General features: G+C 47.5%; 1 protein-coding gene across 5 annotated transcripts in view; it reads right to left on the reverse strand.

Moving 5' to 3' along the window:
• Window positions 1-24,961, reverse strand: part of HDAC4 (histone deacetylase 4) — a 291,648-nt gene that overhangs the window by 229,229 nt on the left and 37,458 nt on the right. For 4 of the 5 annotated variants that reach the window (XM_057551889.1, XM_057551886.1, XM_057551887.1 and 1 more), the window contains exon 2: window positions 18,817-19,058. In XM_057551889.1, the coding sequence (XP_057407872.1) occupies window positions 18,817-18,838 (22 nt within the window). In that variant the 5' untranslated portion in view covers window positions 18,839-19,058. The remainder of the gene's footprint in view (window positions 1-18,816; window positions 19,059-24,961) is intronic. The other variant, XM_057551885.1, reaches the window with a different exon arrangement.

Here is a 24,961-nt window from a genome sequence, read left to right on the forward strand (position 1 = left end):
CACTCAGCCACCCTTCCAAGCGTCTGCTCTCCACCACCAAGTACACACGGACTGCCATTAACCCTAAGGAGGGGCAAGGGCTCCCACGTCCGCTAACCCTCCCACTTGCTATCTCTAGGGAGGACTCGCATTCCAGAAAGGCAAAATAACTGTTTGACTGCAACGCTGTTTGAGATGGTCATAGAGCCTCACCTCCTGCGGGGAGGAAAATGCTGGCTTCCTTACAACTAGCACTCTGTAATTCAATTATTTGCAGGTAAAATCATATTTAAGTGATTTAAATTAGCAACTATAGGAATAAAATGTACTTCTCAATGTTACAAACCAAACATGGCATTTATAACCTGACCATATTATATGAAAAGCATGGGTTACAAAACAGAAAAGGTAAATTTTAATGTGGAAAAGCAGATTCCACCCACAGCCTGCCCCGACCCCAAAAAGCCATTGAAGAAGAGAAGCTGTCTTACACCCCAATCCCTACATATAACAATTCCCAGGCAGTTCTCTGCTGACCTGCGGCTTACTTCCAACCTTTCCAGCCTTGGCTGCCACGTGAATGTGAGAATCATGTTATCTCAGAGGCGGAAGGAAATAAATATCATTTAATATCACCCCCCCCTCTCCTTGACACATGATGAAAAGGAGGCCGAGAGAGACGTGGTGGTGCTGCATCTGAGCTCTGCTCTGCCGAGCGGGGAAACCACTGCTGATATAGTCATGACATTAATGGCATGAAAAGCAATGTCCTACACGATATTTCTCAAGCTAAATCTAGAATGAATTCTTCATTCACACTGGAGGGAAAACAACTTGGTGAAAACCAAGGGGAGGAGGAGGACAAGGCAGACTGGCAGAAAAGCGCTCACCGCGTGCGCTGCATTCAGATAGGGGCACCTGACATTTGTAAGGTGCGACATCAATCACCTCATAAAATATCCGAGGAAAAGTGCTACAAGAGCAGCTCGAGGCTGCAGGTATATTTCAGTCCACTTTAAAATACGCCCAGCAGTCATTTCACTGAAATGTAAAGGTCAGTGCAAACACAGACAGTCACCTGGGAAACCTTACACACATTACGTGGCACCGATAAGTAAACCTCATCTTCCACTTTGGCTACAGCAAACTAGCTCATGTCGGGCCAACCCTGCCGCAGACTGGTTAACATAAAAGACATATGTAGGTACTATGAAGGCTTTGGAGTCAGAGAGCTACCAAGGCAGCCAGGACTTGATGGGCCAAAACAAGAGAGAGAAGGAAAGACAGAGGAGGGCATATTTTGAGCCCATTTTCCCCAAGAGGCATTTGCTGCCATACAAGCTTCCACCAGGAGGGTGAGAAGCCAACCCTGGGAAGTGAAATGGGTTCAGAGCCTGCCAAGGGGGATGGTTCACGTAAACACCCGGGGCTCCCAGCTGGGATCCTTAAATACTAGGAGTAAGTACAAGGAGAAGACCGGCCCTCAGGGAAACTGAAATCAAACACTTCATAATAATAAAATGGTGGTTATTCCAACAAGAAAGTATAAAGTTCTAAATTTGCATGGGCTTAAAATAGCTTCAAAATACACAAAAGCAAAAACTGACAGCTAAAATGAGAAATAATACCAATCCACAATTACAAAAAGGGATTTTAAAATATTCTCAGTAACTGACAGAAAAAGCAGACAATAAAATCAGTAAAGTAACAGAAGGTCTGAGCATCACAGTTAATAAATTTGACTTGACATATACAGAACTGACAATCTTAATTGACATATCCTCTTCAAATATATAAAATGTTTATAAAATTGACCATACAATAATGATAAAGCAAAACTCAAAGAATTTTCAAAAATTGAAATTATATACAGTAAATTCTGTGACCGTAGTGAAATTAAAGTAGAAGTCAATAACAAAAGCAAAATACTAAGAAATTCACAAAAGGCTGAAATAAAGAAATAAAATAACCCATGGGTCAAAGAAGAAATCAAAAAGGAAATCAGATGTTATTCTAAACCGATTTATAATGAAAAATGACATTTAAATACCTGTGCAACCCAGCAAAGCCAAGCATAGGTGAAAATCATAATCTTAAGTGCATGTATTACAAAAGAAGAAAATCTGAAAAAAAAATTCAATAACCTAAATATTTACCTCAATTAGCTAAAAGTAAAAGCAAAGTAAGCCCAGAGAATAAAAGGAAATAACAGCAATAAGATCGGAAATTGAGTTTTTAAAAATTCAGTAGAATAAAGAAAATCAAATATGGTTGTTTAAAAATATTAATACAACTATCCTAGCAAGTCCAGTGGGGAAAAAGAGAAAGAACAAATAAACAATATGGATGAAAAAGATGTCAGTACAAATCCTACAAACAGTAAAAGATAACAAGAGAGTATTTTAAAAACTGTATCAATACATTTGAAATTTTAGATAGAATGAAAAAAATTCTCAGAATAACTAAACACATCAAAACTGACACAAGAAAAAATAGAAAATCTGAATAGTCCTACGTCAGTTGGCGGTGTGATTTACAAATCTTCCTACAAAGAAAACGCCAATGTAGGTTCGCCAGTGAGTTCTTCCAAAGATTTTAAAAAGAAATTAACAACATCAACCTTATATAAACTCTTCAAGAGAATCCAACAGGGGTCAGCAAACAATGGCCCAAATCAATCTGTGGCCTCATTTTGTACAATTTGCTAATTTAGACTGGTTTTTACATTTTTAAATGATTGTTTAAAAAAATAAAAGAAGAAAAATAGGCAACAGAGACCATATGTGTTCCACAAAACCTAAAATATTTACCATCTGACTCTTTAAAGAAAAACTTTGCCAACTCTAGGAATAAAAAAGAGGATAATCTCATTCCATTTTAAGAGGCCAGTATAACCTTCATATTAAAACCTAACAAAGACATTTAAAGAAAAGAAAACCACAGGCCAATCTCACTCATGAATTTAGATGAAAAAAATTAAGCCAAATATAAGCAAAATGAATGCAGTAGTATAAAAGAAGAATAATATATTATAACCAAGTTGGATTTACTAAGAAATGTACGGCTGGTTAACATTCAAAAAGCATTCAAGAAAATTCATCACATTAATCAAACATAGGGGAAAAATCATTTGATTAATACATGCAGAACAAAGTATATTAAGTTGAACCAAATGAAAGTGCCATTTTTGTAGATTTAAAAAGATCAAGTATCTGCACACCATATGGTGCAGCCTAATATTTTAACACTTACTTGTGAGAGAATGCAGCAAACTAGGAACAGAAGAGAACTGCATTAGTCTGATAAAGACTATTATAGGAAACCTATAGCAAGTTTCATACATAATGATGAAATGTTGACAAATTTTCCCTTGATATTCCAGTAAGACATAGATGTTCACAATCACCAATTCTGTTTAACATTTGACTGAAGGTCCTAGACAATACAATAAAGCAAGAAAAACACATAAAAATTTTAAAAATTAGCAACAAAAATAAAATGTCTACTATCCACAGACAGTATACATAAAAATCCCAAAGAATCTACAAACTAGTATAGTAATAAGCCAACTCTAAAAGCTGTCTACAGACAAAGTGGCTACACAGAAATTAATTGTATTTCTAAATACAAACAAACAAAAAATAAAAATTTTAAAATGCATCCCAAAAAATGCCTAGAAGTAAATCTAACAAAAGAAATGAAAGAACTCTACACTGAAAACTACAAAAAATGTGACAGAAGAAATTAAAGAAGACCCAAACAAATAGAAAGCAATATCATATTCATGGATTGGAAGATTCAAATAAACTGATTTTATATGCAAATCAATGCAGTCCCAATCGAGATTCCAGTAGTTATTCTGTTGAAATTGAAAAGCTGATTTTAAAATTCATATGGAAATGCAGTGGGCCAAGAAAAACCAAGACAGTCTTTAAAATGATCAAAAAAAAGCTGGAGGACTCACATTACCAGCTGTTATAACTAATTATAAAGCTCCGTTAGTTACAACCATGTTCACTGGCACACAGATTAAGTCCAGGAACAGACCCAGATGTATGTTCATGACTGAGGACAAGGTGGCATCACAGAACAGTGGAGAAAGGATAGAGCTGTTTAACGAATTGTTGAGCCAACTGAATATCCAAATGGGAAAAGTAACCCTCAGTTATTACCACACATCGTATTTTTTTAAAATTATTTATTTATTTATTTATGGCTGTGTTGGGTCTTCGTTTCTGTGCGAGGGCTTTCTCTAGTTGTGGCAAGCGGGGGCCACTCCTCATTGCGGTGTGCGGGCCTCTCACTATCGCGGCCTCTCTTGTTGCGGAGCACAGGCTCCAGACGCGCAGGCTCAGCAGTTGTGGCTCACGGGCCTAGCTGCTCCGCGGCATGTGGGATCTTCCCAGACCACGGCTTGAACCCGTGTCCCCTGCATTGGCAGGCAGATTCTCAACCACTGCGCCACCAGGGAAGCCCACACATCATATTTTTTAAAACATCAATTCCAGGTAGACCATAGATCCACCTGGTAAAACAATGAAGCTTCTAGAAGATAATAGGCTATCTCCATGGCATTCAAGCAGGCATAAATAAAATGACCAGTAGTTGGACTGTGTTAAAATTAGGAACATCTGTTCATCAAAGAGCATCATTAAGAAAGTGAAGAGGCAACCCACAGACTGAGAGGAAACATCCAAGGAAATAACCAACAAAGGACTCATCTCTCGCCTATAAAAATAACTCCTACCAATCAGTAGAAAAAATAAAGACAATCCAATTTTTTAAATGAGCAAAAGACTTAAAACAGGCACTTCACCAGAAAGGATATCAAGCTGTTTGATACATATACGACCAGATGCTCAGCATCTTCGGTAATAGGGGAAATACGGGATAAGTCACAGTGGCCAGAACACAAAGTAATGAGAGTCCCAAGCACCGGCCAGGGTGCAGCCAGTGGGTCTCTCAGAGTGTAAACTGGTAGGAGAAATCTGAGAAACTGTTTGGCCCACACATACCTCATCAAAAGAAACGTGGCCCAGCAGACACACGAGAATGTAACAGTAGCATTGTATGTAAAAACCCCAGCCTGAAACCACCCAGGTGTCATCAACAGTTGAATAGATAAATCGTGATCTGTTCATATAAGGAAATATTACACACCCATGTAAATGAACAAACAATCCTGGGTCACGTGACCTCAGTAAATCTCACAAACATATTGTTGAGAGAAAGAAGCCAGACAGAAAGAGTAAATGTTCTGTGGCTGCATTAATATAAAGTTCAAAACCAGGAAAAACTAATCCAAGGTGTTAGAGGCTGGAAAGGAGATTCCCGGGGGCAGGGGAGGGGCTGCGGTGACCTAGAGGGGCCACGTAAAGGCTGCTGGGCTGCCTGGGTTCTCCTCTTCTCGCTCTGTGTAGCAGTCACAGGTGTCTTCCTCTTGTCATAATTCAAGCTAAGCACTGATGGTTTGTGCATCTAGAAAAAGATGCCTGTCACACTCCAGTAAAGTTCACTGAGGAATGGGAACCCTCAAGGCAGCACTGTTTAGGGCAGCAACAGTGGGAAGGCTGGAAACACACCCAGGTTCCACCAAGAGTGACTTGTTAAATGAATGATATCACATCCACGTACAACCATAAAAGAATAGGAAACTGGTTTGTACTAATTTAGAATAATCCCCAAAGGAAAAAAATTTAAAAGCTGGGTGCCTAAGTATCTACAGTATACTATCATTCATAAATAGAGAGTGAGCAAGAGAGAATATCTACAAATTTATTTTTTTTAGTTCAAAGTTTATCAATAGACTTTATTACAAATTGAGTAGACGGTACAGAGTTCCAATGTACTCCACCAACAGCCACTGCACTCAGCTTCTGCTATTAGTAACATCTGACACCACTATGGTACATCCTATACTGATATATACATATACCCTTCACTGAAGTATAGTTGGCTTACAATGTTTCAGGTGTACAGCAAAGTGATGCAGTTACACATGTATACATATCTATTTTTCAGATTATTTTCTCTTATAGGTTATTACAAGATATTGAACAGAGTTCCCTGTGCTATACAGTAGGTCCTTGTTGCTTATTTTGTAAATAGTGGTGTGCATCTGTTACTCCCAAACTCCTAATTTATCCCTGCCCCCTCCTTCCCCTTCTGGTAACCATAAGATTGTTGTCTGTGAGTCTATTTCTGTTTTACAAATAAGTTCACTGGTATCATTTTTTTAGATTCCAAATATAAGTGATGTCATATGATATTTGTCTTTCTCTGTCTGACTTACTTCACTTAGTGTGATCATCTCTATCTAGGTCCATCCCTGTTGCTGCACATGGCATTATTAATTCCATTCTTTATACTGATACAGGGTTATTAACTAAGGTCACCACTTCCTTCAGATCCCCTTGTCTCCCCTGATGTCTTTTCTCCACCCCAGGGTCCCACCCAGGACCCCACGCTGCATTTAGTCCTCAAGTCTCCTCAGGCTCCCCTGGGCGGTGACAGCTTCTCAGACGTCCCTTGTTTTCCACGGCCCTGACAGTCTTGCGGGGCTGGGCGGGTATATCAGAAGGTACACCTCTGCTGGAAATGGATGTCTTTCTCACGCTGAGACTGGGTTTACAGGGCAGGAAGATCACACGGGTAAAGCGCCACTCTGCATACGCAAATTTATTTGAAATTCACAGCCTAGAAGGAACACACCCTCACTCCACTGCACCAGTTGTACTGAACAGCGAGCTGTCACACAAAGAGCCCCGAGGGAGTGGGGCAAACAGCAATTCTCCGAAGACACTGCCATCAGGTGCACCTGGGGCCTCCTCTGGCCTCAGCGGCACGATATACACTCCAGGTCTGGGAAGGCCGACAGGGTTCGCCGTGCCCGGACCAACACCAGCACAACTCAGCGTTCCCCACCCCCTCGCCCCCCTGTGCTGTCTCACCCACCCACCCACCCCCCCATGCTGTCTCACCCACAGAAGCCCCATCAACGGAAAACTCCACTGGAAGCTGGTTACCTCTCTTCTAAAGGGAAGAAATCAGGACTCGTCAGAGCAAACAAAGTGAGGCCTAAGTTTGGCAGAAGAGGAAAAAGCCAGTGCTTCCATCTTAACTACACACGTGGTGATTAGCAACCGAGTCAGATGGCCTGTGCGGGGTCTGCCGTCTCCTGGCTCCTCCTTTCCTGGGAGTCCCCACCTGCTTCCCAGAACGAGGATGAATGAACAGCACATCCGCCGTCCACCCGGAGCCAACTTCTGCTCCCGAACAGATGGCGACAGAGGAGACAGGATGCACCCCACAGCCCCGGCTTTCCAGGAACAGCACGAGCCCGGCAGGACAAGCGCTTGAGCGCAGGGCTGCAGACCCGGCCCCAGAGGAATACAAGAGCAGCCTGGACCCAGCCCAGGCTCGGGATAAGTGACAAATCACAAGGAGAATGAGGAGTGCTGGCTTGTTTTCGTACACGGCTATCTCTGCAGGGGGAAAGGAAAACGACAAAGGGGCTTGGAGAGGAAGAACCAGAGATGGCTCTGCGTGACTCTGGCCCGGAAGTCCAAGGAGGGCTGCAGAAGGGCACGCCTCCACAGCACCTTGGGGAAGCTGCATCTCCATCCCACCCTCGACCAGGTGCCCAGGCTACTCACAAGGAAGAGCCAGGTGCCGAGGAGGAGCGGGGTGAAGTCTCAGCTCTCTGCTGGGTGGTCCACGCCCCCAGCCACACACGTCTTCCCTTGGTCCCCAGGCAAACTGCTCTGCGACCTCCCAGGGCGCCTCCCTTGCAACCCAGAGCTGGTGTGTCCCATCACCCCCTCCTCTCACCCGAGCAGGCCCCAACTCCCACTCCCCTTCATTCCCACCCCTGCAGAGCACCTGGAATTCTGTGATTCTCCAGGCTGACCCTCAGCTGCCCACCACCCCCTGGACTGGTGCAGACATCAAACAGCATGAACTTTCTAACCCATGTGCTGCTAAATAACAAGGTCGCATTCGAAGTTCAAAGTCTGCTTGAATTTTGAATTTTTAAATGCAAAACCAGAAGTGATATTTAAAAATGAAATATCACTCTATAAAATATGAGAAAAGTTCATATTTTTTCCAGCAGTTTCCTAAATCTGTCGCAGCTGTCATGGGATTTCCCTGGATTTTGATGACTATAGTTTAGAAGTGACAGAGACCACTGCATTCAGTGAAATTCTGAGTCCAGTCCATCCAGAAGATTCCAGAAGCATCCAAAGCAAAAGGGAGACTCGCCACGAAGAGCATTCAAAGCCACTGATGGAAGATTCTGGAGCAGGATTCTCAGGTCATGTGGGGCAGGCCTAGCAGCTCTTGCCCCCGCCCAGGGTCTACCAGGAGCTGAGTTTCAGCTCCCTAGTGGTAGAGTTTTGTTTCCAGCAAGAACGTGCTGTGGACGCACAGCTACCTCTGCCCAGTGGCTACGCCAGCCTCCCCCTGCCCACCCCCGGTGCAGCCCAACCGTTTCAGAACTGGAAATTGTTGAGAAACGCTAGTATGATGTTCTCTCGGACAACTTAAGCAACTTCAGAAAGACCCAAATTGCTTTTTTTCTCACAGATAATGTTGATGTTGGAAACCATATGCCTCAGCCAGGGCAGACTCAGCCCATAGGATCACACACACGGCCCAGAGTCCCCCAGAATCTCCTGGGAAAGTCATTAAAGACAGCATCTCCTTTGGAACTGCAATTGTTGAGGCCGATTCCACGCCAATCGGTCACCACATCCACTCATAGCAGGAGCCACGTAACGTCAAAAGAAATCAGAGCACCTACAAACATGAAGAAACACCCCGCCCCGTGGTTCTCGGGCACCAAGTCCTCTGGCCCCGCAGGGAGCTCAAAGAAAGCCCAGCTGAGAAGCCACCGAGTCAGGTCTCCGTTCAGGCCAGGGCCACCTGGCCACGTGAGCTTCACCCTGGGCAGAGGTGCCGGCCAGTCGAGCACGAGGTATTGAGATGGGACAGGAAGGGACCGGAAGCCTGAACACGGAGCAGACAAGAGTGGAACCACGCCCCGGGTCCCCCTCTGCAGCACGTCCAGGGCCTGGGGTCTCCCAGCCCCACACAGCATCTTGTCACCTACCAGGCACTGCTGCTGCCCGACCTCCAGGACCCCTCCCGGCCCTCCCGTGAAAGCCAGCTGTGCCCGGGGAGGCCCCGAGAGGCCGGCCTATGCCACTCACCTGCTAGCGTGGCCAGCCCTGCCTTTCCACGCCGCCAGGAGAAAGAACGTTTTACAAAACGCTACGGATGGTGGGGGAATAACGAAAGGGAACCAAATCCCAGAAGAGCAGACAGACAGCTGGACTGTTCTCAGGGGCCCAAGGACCCCATGGGGACGGCCAAACGGAACTCCTAGCTGGCCGCTCACATCCCAGCTGGTGTGTTTCCTAAAGGCCGGGCTCCTTGGGACAGAAAACCCACAGCGGGGTCTCAGCGCTTCCAGGCCAGTTCCCCGGTGCACACAGAGTTCAGATTTGCCCCGTGTCCCTCCAGCCAGCAACGGCCTTGGCTCCTTACCTTCCCATTGGAGCTGATGAACTGGAGAAACACCTCCCCCAGAAAGTCTTCAGGGACACTGACACCCAAACCCGTATTTAGAAAAGAACCACCTTCCTATGTTGAAGCATCACCCGCGAAGATGCAGGGTTCCCCACGACCAGGACCCCACTGATGAGGGCAGCCACGTGCAAATCCGCCAGGCTGCAGCCACTCCGCGCCCACCGCCTCCACTCCAGAGCGTCAGACCCACAGCGAGGAGCCTAGCGGAGAGGAAGGCCACTGCCGACCTGTCCCCTCTTCAGCAGCCACACCTTCGTCCCTGTCACTCAGCAAACGAGGCTCATGGACAGCTGACGGGTGTCCCTAGTCACCCGTCATCAATACCTCCGATGCGATCCTGACCTCCCCTTCCCCACCACCTTCCTCACCACCACATCACCATCAATGACTCGAAACACAAAGGTCCTCATCTCCGGCTTCTGCTAAAACTTCCCAGGGAAAACCTCTGCTCTCCATGCCTCCACCCTCCATGCCTCCCCAGCACCTTCTCGAAGTTTCTAAAAACCCTTTCTGCGTACTGGCACCAAAGAAAGAGATCAATGACCCCACCTTCCTCCCATCCCCTGATCCTTTCAGTGAGACTGAAATAAACAAAGTCATCAGCTCCCCGGGCCCGGGCCCAGGCGTGGCTGGTCTGGGTGAAGAGCCACGTGGAGACTGCAGGTGTTTGGGCACAGTCTGCGGCACTGGGATGAGCGGCCGTTTGGGCACAAAAGAACAGCAAGCAGGTTTGCATCCTCTGTGTCAGACCCTGGTGGGGAGGCAGAGCTGTCAGAAGCAGTCAATCAGCCCCTGATTTGGATTAAATCAACATGAACGTGAAGATGAGGAGCGCCGGGAATTCTGAATCACACCGTTCAATACGGAGGAACTGCCGCTAAATACACTCAGTGTAACAGATGCAAACGGGTTGGAAAGGGCTCTTCATACAACGTCTAGAAAACCGGTGTTAAGAACAGATTCCATAGGATTCTCTTATAACTCCAACAGCATCACACAAATCCTACTGAATCAACAAGTCGATGAGAGACACAGTTGTAACAAAAGTCCAATTTCTACAAAGGACTGCCTAGGAAAATTCACAGAATGCACTTAAAAAGGAATAAACTTGGCTATGAATGCAAACAAATCAAAATATTGACAGAACCTTTAGCTCTTAAAACGTGAGGCATTCTCTTGGCTTCTGCACCTTGAACAATTACATTGTAAGGAGCAATCTTCTACAAAATGGCCTAAGAGTTTAAAGTTTAAAAAAATAAATTGCATGGGGCTTCCCTGGTGGCACAGTGGTTGAGAATCTGCCTGCCAAGGCAGGGGCCACTGGTTCGAGCCCAGGTCCGGGAAGATCCCACGTGCCGTGGAGCAACTAAGCCCGTGCACCACAACTACTGAGCCTGCACTCTAGAGCCCACGCGCCATAACTACCGAGCCTGCGTGCTGCAACTACTGAAGCCCATGCTCTGCAACAAGGGAAGCCACCGCAATGAGAAGCCCGCGCACCGCAACAAGAGAAGCCACCACTCGCCGCAACTAGAGGAAGCCCACGCACAGCAACGAAGACCCAATGCAGCCAAAAATAAAATAAGTAAATAAATTTTAAAATAAAAATAATAATAAATAAATAAATAAATTGCCATCAGTCACAAAAGCTCCCTCAGTGAAAGACCTGAAGACCATCTCTTAACAATAACAAATCAAACAAGAATACAGAATCAGAGAGCACGTGTGAGCCCTGGGAGAACGCAGTTACAAGCAGACAACAAATCCCCCAGTTAGCGGCCACTCAATAATTACCATTGGTGATGTTTACACCAATCTTACAGGACTCTTTACGAGTGCTATGGCAAAAGGAGTAAAAATAAGCAGATGTAAGATACGCGTGCATTTTATTTTTTAAAAAATATCACTTTTAAATAAGCCTCCCCACTACTTTTGAAAAGTATACAGTATTAGTAGAAGTTAGAAAAACGGTTATAACATCGAACGTTGCTGTTCATCTTAAAATCCCAAAAGCTCTGAAGCTGCGCTGCAGCCTGGATGGTTCCAGTTCCGAGTCAGGATCACTGCATTCAGGCAGCAGCAGCGGGAACCCCGGGCCGAGAAGGAGGAGGAGAAGGGCTGGGGGTACACAGAGCCTGAAGTCCAACAGCACGAGGCCACTGTTGGCCATCCCAGCTTACGGCCCGAACAGATGGTCAGAACCCAGAACCCGACGCAGCCTCGAGGGAGTGGCCACCTCCCTGCCCACCTGGGCCGAGCGCGCCCGGAGACCAGGCTCTGGCCGAGTTCATCCCTCCTATTTCCGCTTGTTTTGTGGGAAGGGAGGGGAAGGGAGGGGCAAACATGAAAATCCCACAATCAGGTCTCTTTCCATCATACGCTGCTTAGCACTCCCTCTCACAGGCCAATATTCCCAGCACCTTACTAAGTGGGGAAAAGCAAACCCATGTAAAAACACAAGGTCAGATATGATTCTAAGAAGTTTACAGTCGTTTGCCTCATTTGATTCTTTTCTTGATCATTATAATTTTCCCAAAAGTGTCCATTTTTTATCATGGTCTCACAAAATAAGCAAATAAAAGGCTCTTAGGTGGAAGTAATATGAGACGTTTCAACCAAAATCTCCCAAATTAACCTGGTCTGCCAGCCCCCCAGTCAGCTCTCAGGACTGGCAAAGAGAAGCTCAAAGAAGTTCAGAAATACACTAGTGACATGCTGTGAGCCCTGCAAACGCCAAGAAGTTCAGCCACGGCCAAGCCATGCACGCTTAAACCAAGGGAACACAAAGCACATGTCCCAGGAGGGCACAGAGCGCGCGCCCGGATGCGAGGCCCATACCCCTTCTCCACGCCAACAGGGTCTCGGAACCGATAGGGGATGGGCCCGTGTGGACCTGGGTACAGCTTCCCCTCCTGGTCAGGACCCCGTCCCCGACGCACACCTCTCCACTTCCATCTCCCACCTCTGCCAGCCCAGCTCTCGCCGCCGGGCCCCTCTGGGGCATCTCAGCCTCTGTGCCCCACGGGGCAGGCGAGCTCCTGCCCTGCTCCCCGCTCAGCTCACACGTCCTGACCTCACACACCCCTTCTGAGGGACCCCAGCCCCCCAGCCCATGCCCTCTCCACATGAACCACACCGTACCAAGGGGGCCGGCGCCTCCGTCTGGCCTGGCCCGGGGACCCCACGCAGGTCAGCAGGATGGATTCCTAACTGGTCCGGCGCGGCCAGCGTCTGCCCAGCAGAGGTGCACACATCCCTCAAGGGAAGATGACTGATTCCAGTTCCAGGATGGCCTCTGAGTAGATACCTGGCCTTAGGCAGGGCACTGGATGGCAGTCAAGACTGGTTTCCTCACGGACAGAACAGGAATAACACAGTGTTCTAGCTCACTTCCCAGGGCCGTCATGCAAAATGAATGAAATAACCCGTAAAGCACAATTCAGAACCAAGTCGCTATTCATTCTGGACCCCTAAAAGCACAGCAGAGTTTGACTTGCAGTTAGAGAGTAAGCAGTGTTGATTCACTACTATTATAAGCTTTAGACATCGACGGTTTTTTAAACAGAGCAGCCCCGGCCCTTCACAGCCCAGCGTCTGGGGGTGGCCGCCCAGCACCCCCTGTCCCCACCGCTGGGCGCCTCAATCACGGCCTTTCTGTTCCACCGACAAGCTGCGCTCGGTGGTTTCTAATGATCCTGGTACAGGGCTTTCTATGTCAAATACATACCGGGAGTTCATTCTTAAATTTCAATATCGTTAATCATCTAACATTCAGCTTCTCAGAATTCAGAAATTTGCATTTCTACAATGGTGGCTTTGAAATAAAGGACATAAATGCAAATGTTCCACAAACCGTATAAGAATTTTCAGAGAATTGCCAAAACAAACCATCAATGCTCCATTGACAGTGAATTTTCTGAGCTCTTCGTAACGACTGAGTATTCGTGATTTTTAAGAGACAAAACACAATTTGAGGATTTTTTTTTAAAAAAGGAGGTTGAAAAAGAAGTCGTTATGTCTCCATGATTTCCAGAACAAACCTTGACTGATTAAGACTCAGATAATGATGGTGTGGAGGATCCGGGGCCAAGACAACTCAAGGGCTGCAACTGAAGCACCGGGTGCCCGGAGGAGCCTGGGGGATGCTCGCAGACAGGAAACGCACGGGGTGTTTGTGAACCTGCCCTCGAGAAAGCAGAAGCGGGCGGTACCAGGGGCCCGCGAGTACCTCCCGCCCCAGGGGCCATCTGAACAATGAGGCTCCCCGCCATCCCCCCAAGACACCTGCATTCGGCACGACTTCGGGAACCCGGCTCCTCTCCCTGTGTCCCCGGGGCTCAGCCTTGCTCTCCCCGTGCAGAACCCCGGGCCCGCCAGCCGCTGGGGACTCTCCATGGCTCCCAGAAATGGCATGAACAAGCTCTTCTCCAGCTGCTCCCATCTTCCGACGGGCGTGATCACAGCCTCCATCTCCTAGCCTAAGCTCCCAGGACTCTGCCGGCCGCACCTGCTGGCTCCACACCCCGCCTCCTGAAAGCCCAGGCCTGGGCCTCCCCGGGCCTTGCCCAAGGCCACTCCCGGCTCCCCAGCTCTCCTCCTGTGGCCCAGGGCCTCGCACAGGGTCCACGACCCACCCCCAGCAGCTCAGAATCAATGGCTTCTTCGTGTTAGTTGCAAGTCCTTAAAATTCACTTCTCCCCTTAAAACTTCACAGTATTCCTGAAACACTGAATCCTTGCAAAGCATAATTTAAATGATATAAAAAATGTGTCTTTCTGAGATCATTTCTATATTAAAATGTTAACACCATTGGTGGCCAAACTGGATGAAATAAACAGACTCGAGATCCAACAAAGCAAGACCAGGGCTCCGGCTCAGACCAGCGGAGGCCAAGAGCCTTCTCCTGGGAGACTTACAGGATTAGAACTTTACAACGGCCTGAAGAAATCAAACTATGTTGAAACTCATTAATCACCAAGTTATTGTTGACACAGGCTTTTTAGCTGCTTTTATGTGGACGGGGCATTTCAGATTGAAGGGGATACTAAGAAATCAGAGTATGGTCCAAATTAAAACACGGATCTGAAATATACACGTTTCCCTCAAAATAGTTATCCTGTTTTTAACACGATACAGGGAGGGATGGGGCACTTGAATGACGGTCAGCCAGCTCTCCGCCGAGGGCGTGGTTTGGACGCCCACACACAGGTCCAGGAAGCTCTGTACGGGGCTCCCTAAGGTCTACAGTCCCTCCTCCAGACTCGCTCTAGGCAGAAACGTTACTGCAAAGAAGGTGAGTTGCACGGGGTGGGGTGGGAGTGGCAGAAAGGTGGCTGAGCGACAGTGTCTGGTTCTCCTGTAAGCCAGCCGAGGCCCCCCTATCCTAGCACCGTCCAACCACAAGGAACTCTACAGTGTTCATCTGAGGAAAACAAAGGAAGAGGGAGGAACGAAGGAGCCCGTGCCTGTCCTGCCAGCAGACCCACGGACTGTCTACAGTCGCTCAGTCCGGCCGGGGACTCGGCTTCGAAGCCGAGGCCCTGCGTCCTAATAGCTCCCGACCCCCTGGGCACATCCCAGCAGGGCAAGGCTTGGAGTGCTGGGGTAGACAGGAAGCACAACATCTCAGAGGCTCTTTTTATTCTTCCTGCTCTCAAAGAAGAGTTCTCTTAGACTAAATCAAGCCCGGCCCTTTCCTCAGGCTGCTCACATAATTAGAAATAGTTATCCAGAGCAATAAAACCCAACAGTTAACAGTTTTACGTCAGAGAACCAGGGCCTGGCTCTGGCAAAGTTCAGAAAGAACGGCAATAAAATCATAACGCATACCTCACCCAACACCAGAGGGAGTGTTCAAGGCAAACGGGGGAGAGAAAAATCCTACACATCAAATGAAAAGGTCATTTTATCATCGGGCCGAAGCCAGCCGGCGCTGCAAGCGTGAGAGGAGGGGCCCACAGCGGCTGGCCTCCCCCGGCCCCGGCGCCGAGGGCCACACAGGAGCTGGCAGAGCAGCGGCCGGGACACGGAGGCACCCAGGTGCCGCAGGGGGAGGGAGGGTGCGCGGCCAGGAGAGACTGACACCGCAGGTCCCAGGGATGCAGAGACTGAAACAGGACTCGTCTGCTCGGGCTCAAGACAAGACAGAGAACGGCGAGAAATGCCTGTTCAGAAGAGCGAATTGAACAAGTCAGTATTAATTAGTTCTCTTCCTCCCTCAAATCCACTAAAATGACAAAAGATAAATATAAACATGAAGGGAGTTGCAGCGAGGCTAGACAGTGGGAAAGCAGTAGCGTCAACTGACAAGAAACCTGGAGGAATTTCCTAGAGAATGTACATCCCAGGGGATCCAAGTGATGGGGAAACCATCACTGGTGAGCAGACAGTCGCCCCAGGCTGGCAACGGCCTTGTGGAGGAGGGGGTGTGCAGACCCACAGCTCAAGCCCAACTGCCAGCCCAAAACGGCCCGGGGGAAGCGGCAGGGCAGCCGGGGGCGGGGGGCGACTGTGCCGACCCTCGTGGTGGCAGGCACTGTTTGCGGTCCCTTGCTGCAGCTCCAAGGGCTGCTCGGGGAAGGAGGGCGCGCCCCTGAAGGAGAGCTTCGGGCCCCAAGCGCACCACTCCCTACATCAGAAGGAAGAGGGGGTCAGAGGCTCAGGCCACAAGGCAGCCCTGCCTTGCCAGCTCCACCCACTGAGAGAGACCGAGGTTCCAGCGTCAAGAACGACACACACACACCAGGCAGGACACGACGGCAGTCAACAGCCACGGGTGAACGCCCCACGTGAGACGCAAGACTCTGGGAAGGAGAAAAAAGCAAAACCCAGCTAGATCTCTGCTGTTCACGGGGACCAGGCTTGTGAGGGTAAGATAAGAGGGCGGAGAAGCGTTTCTCAGCCCAAAGAAACCAAGGGCAGAAATACTTTTAGGAGACTGATTAACTTTGGGGCAAAGAAACATGAAACAAAGAGAAATACGTTGTATTTTGTTAAGAGACAAGGGCCACCAAGAGATAACAGTCATTAGTTTTTTAGCACTGAAAAATACACTGGAATACATAAAGCCAAAAATGGTCCATAAAATGGTCTTTTTGTAAAAAGAATACTACAAACTAGAATCATAATGGAAAGCACACATTTCTCTAGAAATCGAGGAGACAAAAAAGATAAAGCCATACTGATTCAAATAACTCAATTAACTTCATATGTATAGACAAAATAACATATAGCGAAAAAAATACACACATATACTCCTATGTATAAATATATTTGACCCTTGAACAACACGGGATTGAACTGCGCGAACCACTTACAGTGGATTTTTTTCATAGTTAAGTACCACGGTACCATGCCATCCGTGATGGGTTGAATTCTCAGACATGGAATCACAGACACAGAGGAGCCAAGTGTGGATGCGGGGAGCCGAATATAAATTACACGTGGATTTTCGACTGCGGCCAGGCTCGGCACCTAACCCCCGTGCTGTTTGAGGATCAACTGTATGTAATACTTATGAATGAGAAAACTTTACATACAGTATTGATGTATACATAGAGACTTCTTTAGACCAAAAAAAAAAAAACAAGAAGAAGAAAGAAAAAAATAAGGGAAAAAAGAGCACTCTTTCTCTTCAAATGCCTGGTGGCATGTACGAGATCCGATTATATCTATAGCAGCTCATGCAAAAGAAGTGCACCCCCATTTATACAGGAATGTAAATTCAAACAATAATTTCTCCCGAGAATGCTGACAAGAATGAAATAGACTGAATTCACCTAGTGCAGGTGCCAATGAAGAAAAGTATCTATGCTCATAAACTACGATTAAGAAAAGTTGAGGCAGAGTTTCTGGAGCAATTTGAGGGTAAACTTAGAAGTTTTAAATGCACAAGCCCACCAACCCAGCAATTCTACCTCTTGGAATTGATCCAGTGGAGATACTTATAGAAGCGTATGTTCAAAATATATGTATAATAATTGTTTGATGCCGGTTTGGGGCTGTTATAAATACCGCTGCAACCACATAAATATCCATCTTCGAGCTACCAAAAATAAGTCAGTTTGATATACATACTGACATCAAAAGATGCTCATAATGCACTAAAATGGAAAAAATAAAACACAGAACCCCAGAGATAGAACGATTACACTCTATTAAAACATTTACACACACCCCCTACCTGTTCAGACACAGGAGAAAGGCATGTCCCCAACTCTGAGTGGGAGGGAGAGTCCACGGTCTACCTCACCCACTTCGATCCAGACTGCTGAATTTTGTTTGACACTTTGTATCAAGCAATACATGAACGATTTAAATCAATAAAGCCTTCATATCTAAGTATAACTGGGAATCCTGCTCTCGGGAGCTTCAGACAACTCTGATCGGGCCAAGGAAAGGGGTGTGAACGTGCGGGGGGCCAATCCCCAAGGGAGAGACCACACCACGCCCCGCCCCTCTCTGCTGAGCTGGACCCCCAGCCACACTGACGGATGTGGTGCCTCAAGGATGCCCTGCACCTGCCCAGGCAGACTCAGGACAACGGACAGCTAAGTGGCCCAAGGCCACACTGTGCTGGACGGTGAGGCGGGACAAGGCAGGGATCCCAGCTTGGTCAGAGCGAGCACGGTGACTCTGCGACGGGGGAGGAGGAGCCCCGAACGCGTGTGTCCGCAACACGCTTCTGAAGCTAAGAGCCACACAAACGTGGTTCCCGGCCCCACCTGGCCACTTACTAGCTCTGTGACCTGGGACAAGTCACTTCTTCCCGCCAGGTGGGAGACGTTTAGGGCCTAGTGAGGAGTCAATGCGCGTAAGATGCGTAGTGCAGCGCCTAATAAAAAGCCTCGGGCACCAGGAGCGATGCCCCTTGGCCACCACTGATGGGCACCAATCGTGCTTCTTCTCAGACTCGGCCCAGAGGCCCTCCCACCCCCACGGCCCCCAGAAACAAAGCAGCTGGAGACGAAAGCAGCTCTCCAGACCACAAGTGGACGTGTACCCATCACCTCCCTGAAGCACCAGAGAAACGGGTGCCGCTCAAGTCGGCATGCAGGTCCCGGCCGAGGCTGGACCCCACGTCTCCGTGCGGCCCTCCTCAGCCCTCTGCCACTGAGATGAAGAGCAGCCTACTGTGCCCTCGGGGCCGTGGTAAACCGACGGCGGTCATGATGGAGGACCCAGTGGGAGACCCAGGACCAGCTGTGCGGCAGCGCGTCCGCCAAGAGGACCCAGGGCCCAGCTTACCTGGATGGCTTTGGGAGCTCATTGCGGGCAGCGGCTTCTCCTTTAAGGGATTCAAAAGGGCTCAAAACTTCCACATGAACGAGAGCTCCAAAGAGCCCCAGAGTCCCACCGGCACATACAAATCCAGCGACGCACACGGCTGGTCCACGGCCACGGAAACTCCCCGTCTCGCCGACCACGTAGTGGGCCCAGTAATCCAAAGGAGGGCAGGGGTCCCCCCGGGCTCTCAGGAGACGACCTGTCTGGGGAGAGAAAGGGGAGGCTTCGGTTAGGAGGTGAAGGCCCCCCTGGACCACCACATGGAGCATGGAATCAATCATTCACACTCCACCCCTGTCTCTACCATGGATTGCTAAAACACTCACGTGGAACCATCATTGCAAACTTGTACAAACTACTTGGACGTTTTGTTAGTAAATGTATGTAAATACGTGTAACAGCGTATCTGTGGCACAACCTCGACGCTGAGGACGGACAACATTTTAAACGAGAAATCACTTTAAGCCCACTCCCCACACACACAGTTTTTCATTTTCGCCATATCCCCGACTATCCCTATTTTACGTAGCAGCAATCTTAGAGTTTATGTTTAAATTCAGCTTCCCTCACTTATACCCTAAATGTTTCCCAGGTTTCCATCTTCCTAATAACCACTTCCTCAATTTATTTCCATTTTCTGATCGTAAAAGTAAAACATGCTAATCACAGGAAGTATTTAAAAAGTGATCCGTGATGCCATGACACAGAGGCAAACACTTGGTAATATTCTGATGCATTTCCCTGCCGTTGTTCTTCTTCGCCTTTAGCCCATACTGGCTGCTAGCTCTACACTTGGACACCCTATTCCCTTTGCTGACGTGACAGTCAGGCATTTTCCAATGTCATGAACAACTCGGTAACAGTGCTTTGAAGGCCGCTTCCCTCTGCGTCTGTGACGGGAGCTGCCTGCCGCCTCCCTGGGAGGACCTGCCCCTCCCCCGCTCCAGGTGGCTCCGATGAGCCCTGCCAGTCACAGGCCCGTCCCCAGACGGGAGGGTGGCACGTAATGTGAGCCGAGCTCATCAAATCCTCTTCCCAAGACCACCCTCTTCCACAGATCACAGGCACCTAACAGAGGAGGAGCCCAAAGAAACCAGGACACGGATTCCCACCACCAAGCGTCTGCCTCTGTGGGATGGCGTCACCAATGACTTTTTAAATGCTTTGCTGTGATGAGGATCTTTTGCTTTACAATCGGAATACAGAGATAAATGGAGGAAATGGTGACTATGAAAATCCTCCTACTGACCCCGGCTCAGGGGTCCTCTGAGGCCTATCATCCGCTCCTTTAATAGTGTGACAAATTCCTGGTTTTGATTAAATTATTCAAGGATTTTTTTCCCCCCCTATTGCTTATAACCAAAGAACCCTAACCTATTCATCATGTAAAGGATTAAACCCCAATTATACGTTATCTATAGCCCTGTGATTAATATCTTTATGATTACGGTTCTATATCTGTTTATTTCCTTAGGAAACACAGTAACTTATTTATGCATCTCCTGAATGGATACAGAAGACGTGGCATATACATATATATGGAATAGTAGCCATAAAAGGTGAGTGAAATCATGCCATTTGCAGCAACACGGATGGACCTAGAGATGATCATACTGAGTGAAGTCAGTCAGAAAGACAAATATCATATGATATCATTTATATGTGGAATCTAAACTATGACACGAATGAACTTATCTACAAAACAGAAACAGACGCCCAGACACAGAGGACAAGTCTTTGCCAAGCAGGGGAGAGGGGAGGGATGGAGTGGGAGGCTGGGATTAGCAGATGAAAACTATTATATACAGAATGGATAAACAACAAGGTCCTACTGTATAGCACAGGGAACTCTATTCAATATTCTGTGATAAACCAGAATGGAAAAGAATATGAAAAAGTATATATATATGTATAACTGAGTCACGTTGCTGTACAGCAGAAATTCTTACGACATGGTAGATCAATCACACGTCAATAAAATTTTAGAAAAAATGGAATTTGTATTCATCTCTTGACCAGAAGGAAACGCCATTGTCTTGAAAGCAATGCAGATGGTATATTTTGCAAACCCTTGCAAGTCTCGGATGGCTCTGTATCCTTCACACAAAAATCACAACTTGGCTGGGTATAAAAGTCTTGGATCACAAATATTTCTCCCTCAAAATCTTAGCCACTGCCCCACCCTCAGATACCGAAAACCCTGGCCCAGCAAAGCAGCACTTCCTTTCCAGGGAACCTTTGGGGCTGAGTTCTGAGGCTTTCTTCTGTCTGGATTCTGCCAGGATTTTTTTTTACTTTAATCTTGAAATTCAAAAATGTTGTCAGAAGATGTATGGTCAGAGTCTCTTTCCCTTTATTTTGCTCCAAACATGAACCTTTCAATACACACAGGTCTTTTTTCTGCTCAGGAAAATGCTCTTCAATCACATTTTGATAATTGTTTTGGCATCTCCAGAGCTTCCCACACTGTCTGGCTGAAACCTCCCCATCGTATCCGGCCTCTCTCAGCACCGGAACATCGTCGTTTACTCTGCATCCCAAGAGCCTTCGCCACTGTGTTCTCCACAGCACTGCTCCTAGTTTCCACGATATCCGTTTTATTCCTATGGCTTTTCATACAGATTCTAACTAAACCTCAAGCTCTTTGTTTCAAACGTTTCCCTTTACAGCTCATTCCATTATCTTTTCCTCTCAGCTGATTCCCTCCTCATGACCTTCTGTTCTGTTTGTCTTCCTAGTCAAAGTCTTTTGAAATTTCTTTTTTCTGATTCTGACTATAAATTGTTTTCAGAGGTATATTTGTCTTCTGCCTTTCAGGATAGTTCCCTTTCCCCCACATTCTGGGATACCTTTTGAGACCCCATGGTGGGGATTATTTGTTTATTTATCCTCAAATAAGAATAGCTGTGGTCCAGGGACTTCCCGGGTGGTCCAGTGGTTAAGACTGCACTCCCAATGCAGGGGGCCCAGGTTTGATCCCTGGTCAGGGAAGTAGATCCCACATGCCGCAACTAAAAAAAGATTCTGCATGCCACAACTAAAGATTCCGCAGGCTGCAACTGAAGACCCCGCATGCCGCAACTAAAAGACCTCACACACTGCAGCTAAGACCTGGCACAGCCAAATAAATAAATAAGTAAATATTAAAAAAAAGAATAGCTGTGGTCCAGACCTGAGTTTTTCCCAAAGACTCTGTCCTCTGCTCCTACCCCCTCCTCTGTCTACTGCAATAGTGGCTAAAACGCTTCTCAGAACCACCCCGTCTGCACAGCCCCGAACCAAACGCCTAGTGTCCAGCAGGCTCTCACCTAGTGCGAGGCTGCCAGACTGAGACGGCTCTCTTCCCAGATGCAGACTGAACAGAACACAGAAGCTTCTGCTATAATACAATATATACACTCTGGAAGAACCTCACACTCCAAAATCCTGCATACTAAAAATACCTGGGCTTATGAAAAAAAATAAGGTTGGAGCAGACTATTCAAAACTGCAATTTAATAACCAGGGTACTACAAAAATCAACACTAACTCTAATGTTTAAATTACCATAGTTTAAAAAAAAGACATGTAAAATTCCTAATAAATAAAAAGTCCTTATAAAAGGTGGCAACGGTTTGATGAGAGAGGTTAAAAGGAAGAACTGAAGCTTCTGAGTTATGGAATCGGGGACAGAACATACAAAGATGGAGAAAACTGTGCAATAAACATTTTTGAGAAGGAGCACTCGGCCAAAACGAGCCAGAGGCAGAGCCGAGGTGGGGGAGGAAGGTGCCCACAGACGCAGGGCATCCCTCCAGGGTCACCACGTCCAGCCTGTGGGTGTCCTTCACGGTCAAACCCCGTTCCTTGATGGTAAGAAGCATCAATGAAGCAGGAAAAATCAAGTGTGACCCAGCTCGACCTCTGCATTACACTGACACCTCTCCCCCATGTACCAGTAGGACATGAGCTACTTCAAGTCATAAGAACATGCCTTGGGACCTCCCTGGCAGTCCAGCAGTTAAGACTTCACCTTCCAATGCAGGGGGTGCGGGTTCGATCCTTGGTAGGGGAGCTAAGATCCCACATGCCTCACAGCCAAAAAACTAAAACATAAAACAAAAGCAACATTGTAACAAATTCAACAAAGACTTTAAAAATGGTCCATATCAAAATAAAAAAATCGGGCTTCCCTGGTGGCGCAGTGGTTAAGAATCTGCCTGCCAATGCAGGGGACACGGGTTCAAGCCCTGATCTGGGAGGATCCCACATGCCACGGAGCAATTAGGCCCGTGAGCCACAATTGCTGAGCCTGCGCGTCTGGAGCCTGTGCTCCGCAACAAGAGAGGCCGCTACAGTGAGAGGCCCGCGCACCGCAATGAAGAGTGGCCCCCACTTGCCACAACTAGAGAAAGCCCTTGCACAGAAACGAAGACCCAACACAGCCATAAATGAATGAATAAATAAATTAATTAATTAATTAAAAAAAAAAAAACTTTAAAGAAAAGAACACGCCTTGTTACAGGGCTGGATGTATATGAAAGAACCTATACAACCCCAGTGAACTCATTTCCCATGGCTGCCACCGTAACAAAGGACCACAGACTGAGTGGTTTAAAAACCACAGAAATATATTGTTCACAGTCTGGAGGCAAGGAAGTTTCAGAAGTCTGAAACCCAGGTGTCAGTGAGGCCATCCCCGAAAGCTGTAGGGAAATCCTTCCTGGCCTCTTCCAGCCTCTGGCAGTTGTGGCATCTTTGGTGCTCCTGGGCTGGCAGCGGCAGGGCCCCAAACCCTGCTTTCTCCCGTGGGTCTGCCTCCACGCGGCCGTCTTCTTAGAAGGACACAGTCACAGCGGATTAGGGGCTCAACCAACTTCAGTGTGACTTCATCTTAACGAGTTACATCTGCAAAGACCCTATTCCCATATAAGTTCACACTCTGAGGTACTGGGGGTCAGGATTTCAATACAGCTTTGGGGTGGGGGGTGGGGGGGACACAATCCAACACCTAATGCCCAGTACGCACTGCACCCAGGCCTCTTCCCTGACAGCTCCCTTACCAGCCTCTCCAGCGTTGTGTGAACCCGGATGGTTCCAGAGAGAAATGCGCCTCCGTCACTTCACAATCCTCTGCATCATAACCAGACCGCATTCCACATAGGCCAGCCTCAGGCGGAGAGGCATGGGGTCTGGAAAGCAGCCCCCTGCAGCACAGGGACAGATGCCCAGTATCCTGGCTGGGTCAGAGGGCGACTCTGTAAGTCCCAGGGGAGACAGTGGGGAAGGGGGTCTCCCTCTCTGCTCTCATCTGAACCTCCAGCTGCATCATTTAGCCCAGTTCCTCCGACCTCAGCCGCACCAAGTCTATCAGGAGACTCTGCACCCTGGGTCTCTGAGAGGAACCAGAAACTTCCGGTCAGTTGTTGGTTGGCAGTCCAGCTCACAGCTGAGAGCGCTGGCATGAGAGCCAAGGCCACCAGCGTCCTGGGCTCCAGGTGTGAATCTCAGGTCACATTTTAATACGAACATGACCTTGAGCAAGCAGCCGGACCTCTCTGTGCCCCACTTCCTAACCTATGGGAATGGGGATGAGGATGGGAAACAGCACCGTGAACATCACAGGAGTGTTATAAGGACTAAATGCGTTAGCACAGGAGAAGCACCGTGACAGGGCTGGTGCATAGATAACATCCAAATACTAGCTATTGATTCGATCATAATGTATCTTAGACCAAAAGCTTCCAATAAAGTTTTGACAATTTCCCTGGGGACAATCAGAATTCTGCTTCTAGTCAAAATAGAATAATATAGTCCAGATTTACTCTCCTACACAAAGAACTTCCAACAGACAAAATATATGCAACTATGGCTTTCAGACACTGGACATCAGGCATGTGACCCCTGAGGAGACACAAACATGATGAACTGCCCAGTCGCCCCAGCTGACTGCTCAGAGACAGTTTCCAGGTACCAGTGCAGGGAGGACACAGAAAACATTTGAAGAAATAATGGCTTAAATTTCCCAAATTTGATGAAACTATAAACCCATAGATCCAAGAAGTTCAACCAACTCCAAGCACAAACACATAATGAAGATTACACCTGGCCAGAACATAATCAAATT

The sequence above is a fragment of the Balaenoptera acutorostrata genome, chromosome 8 (assembly GCF_949987535.1).
Source record: "Balaenoptera acutorostrata chromosome 8, mBalAcu1.1, whole genome shotgun sequence".
Lineage (NCBI taxonomy): Eukaryota > Metazoa > Chordata > Mammalia > Artiodactyla > Balaenopteridae > Balaenoptera > Balaenoptera acutorostrata.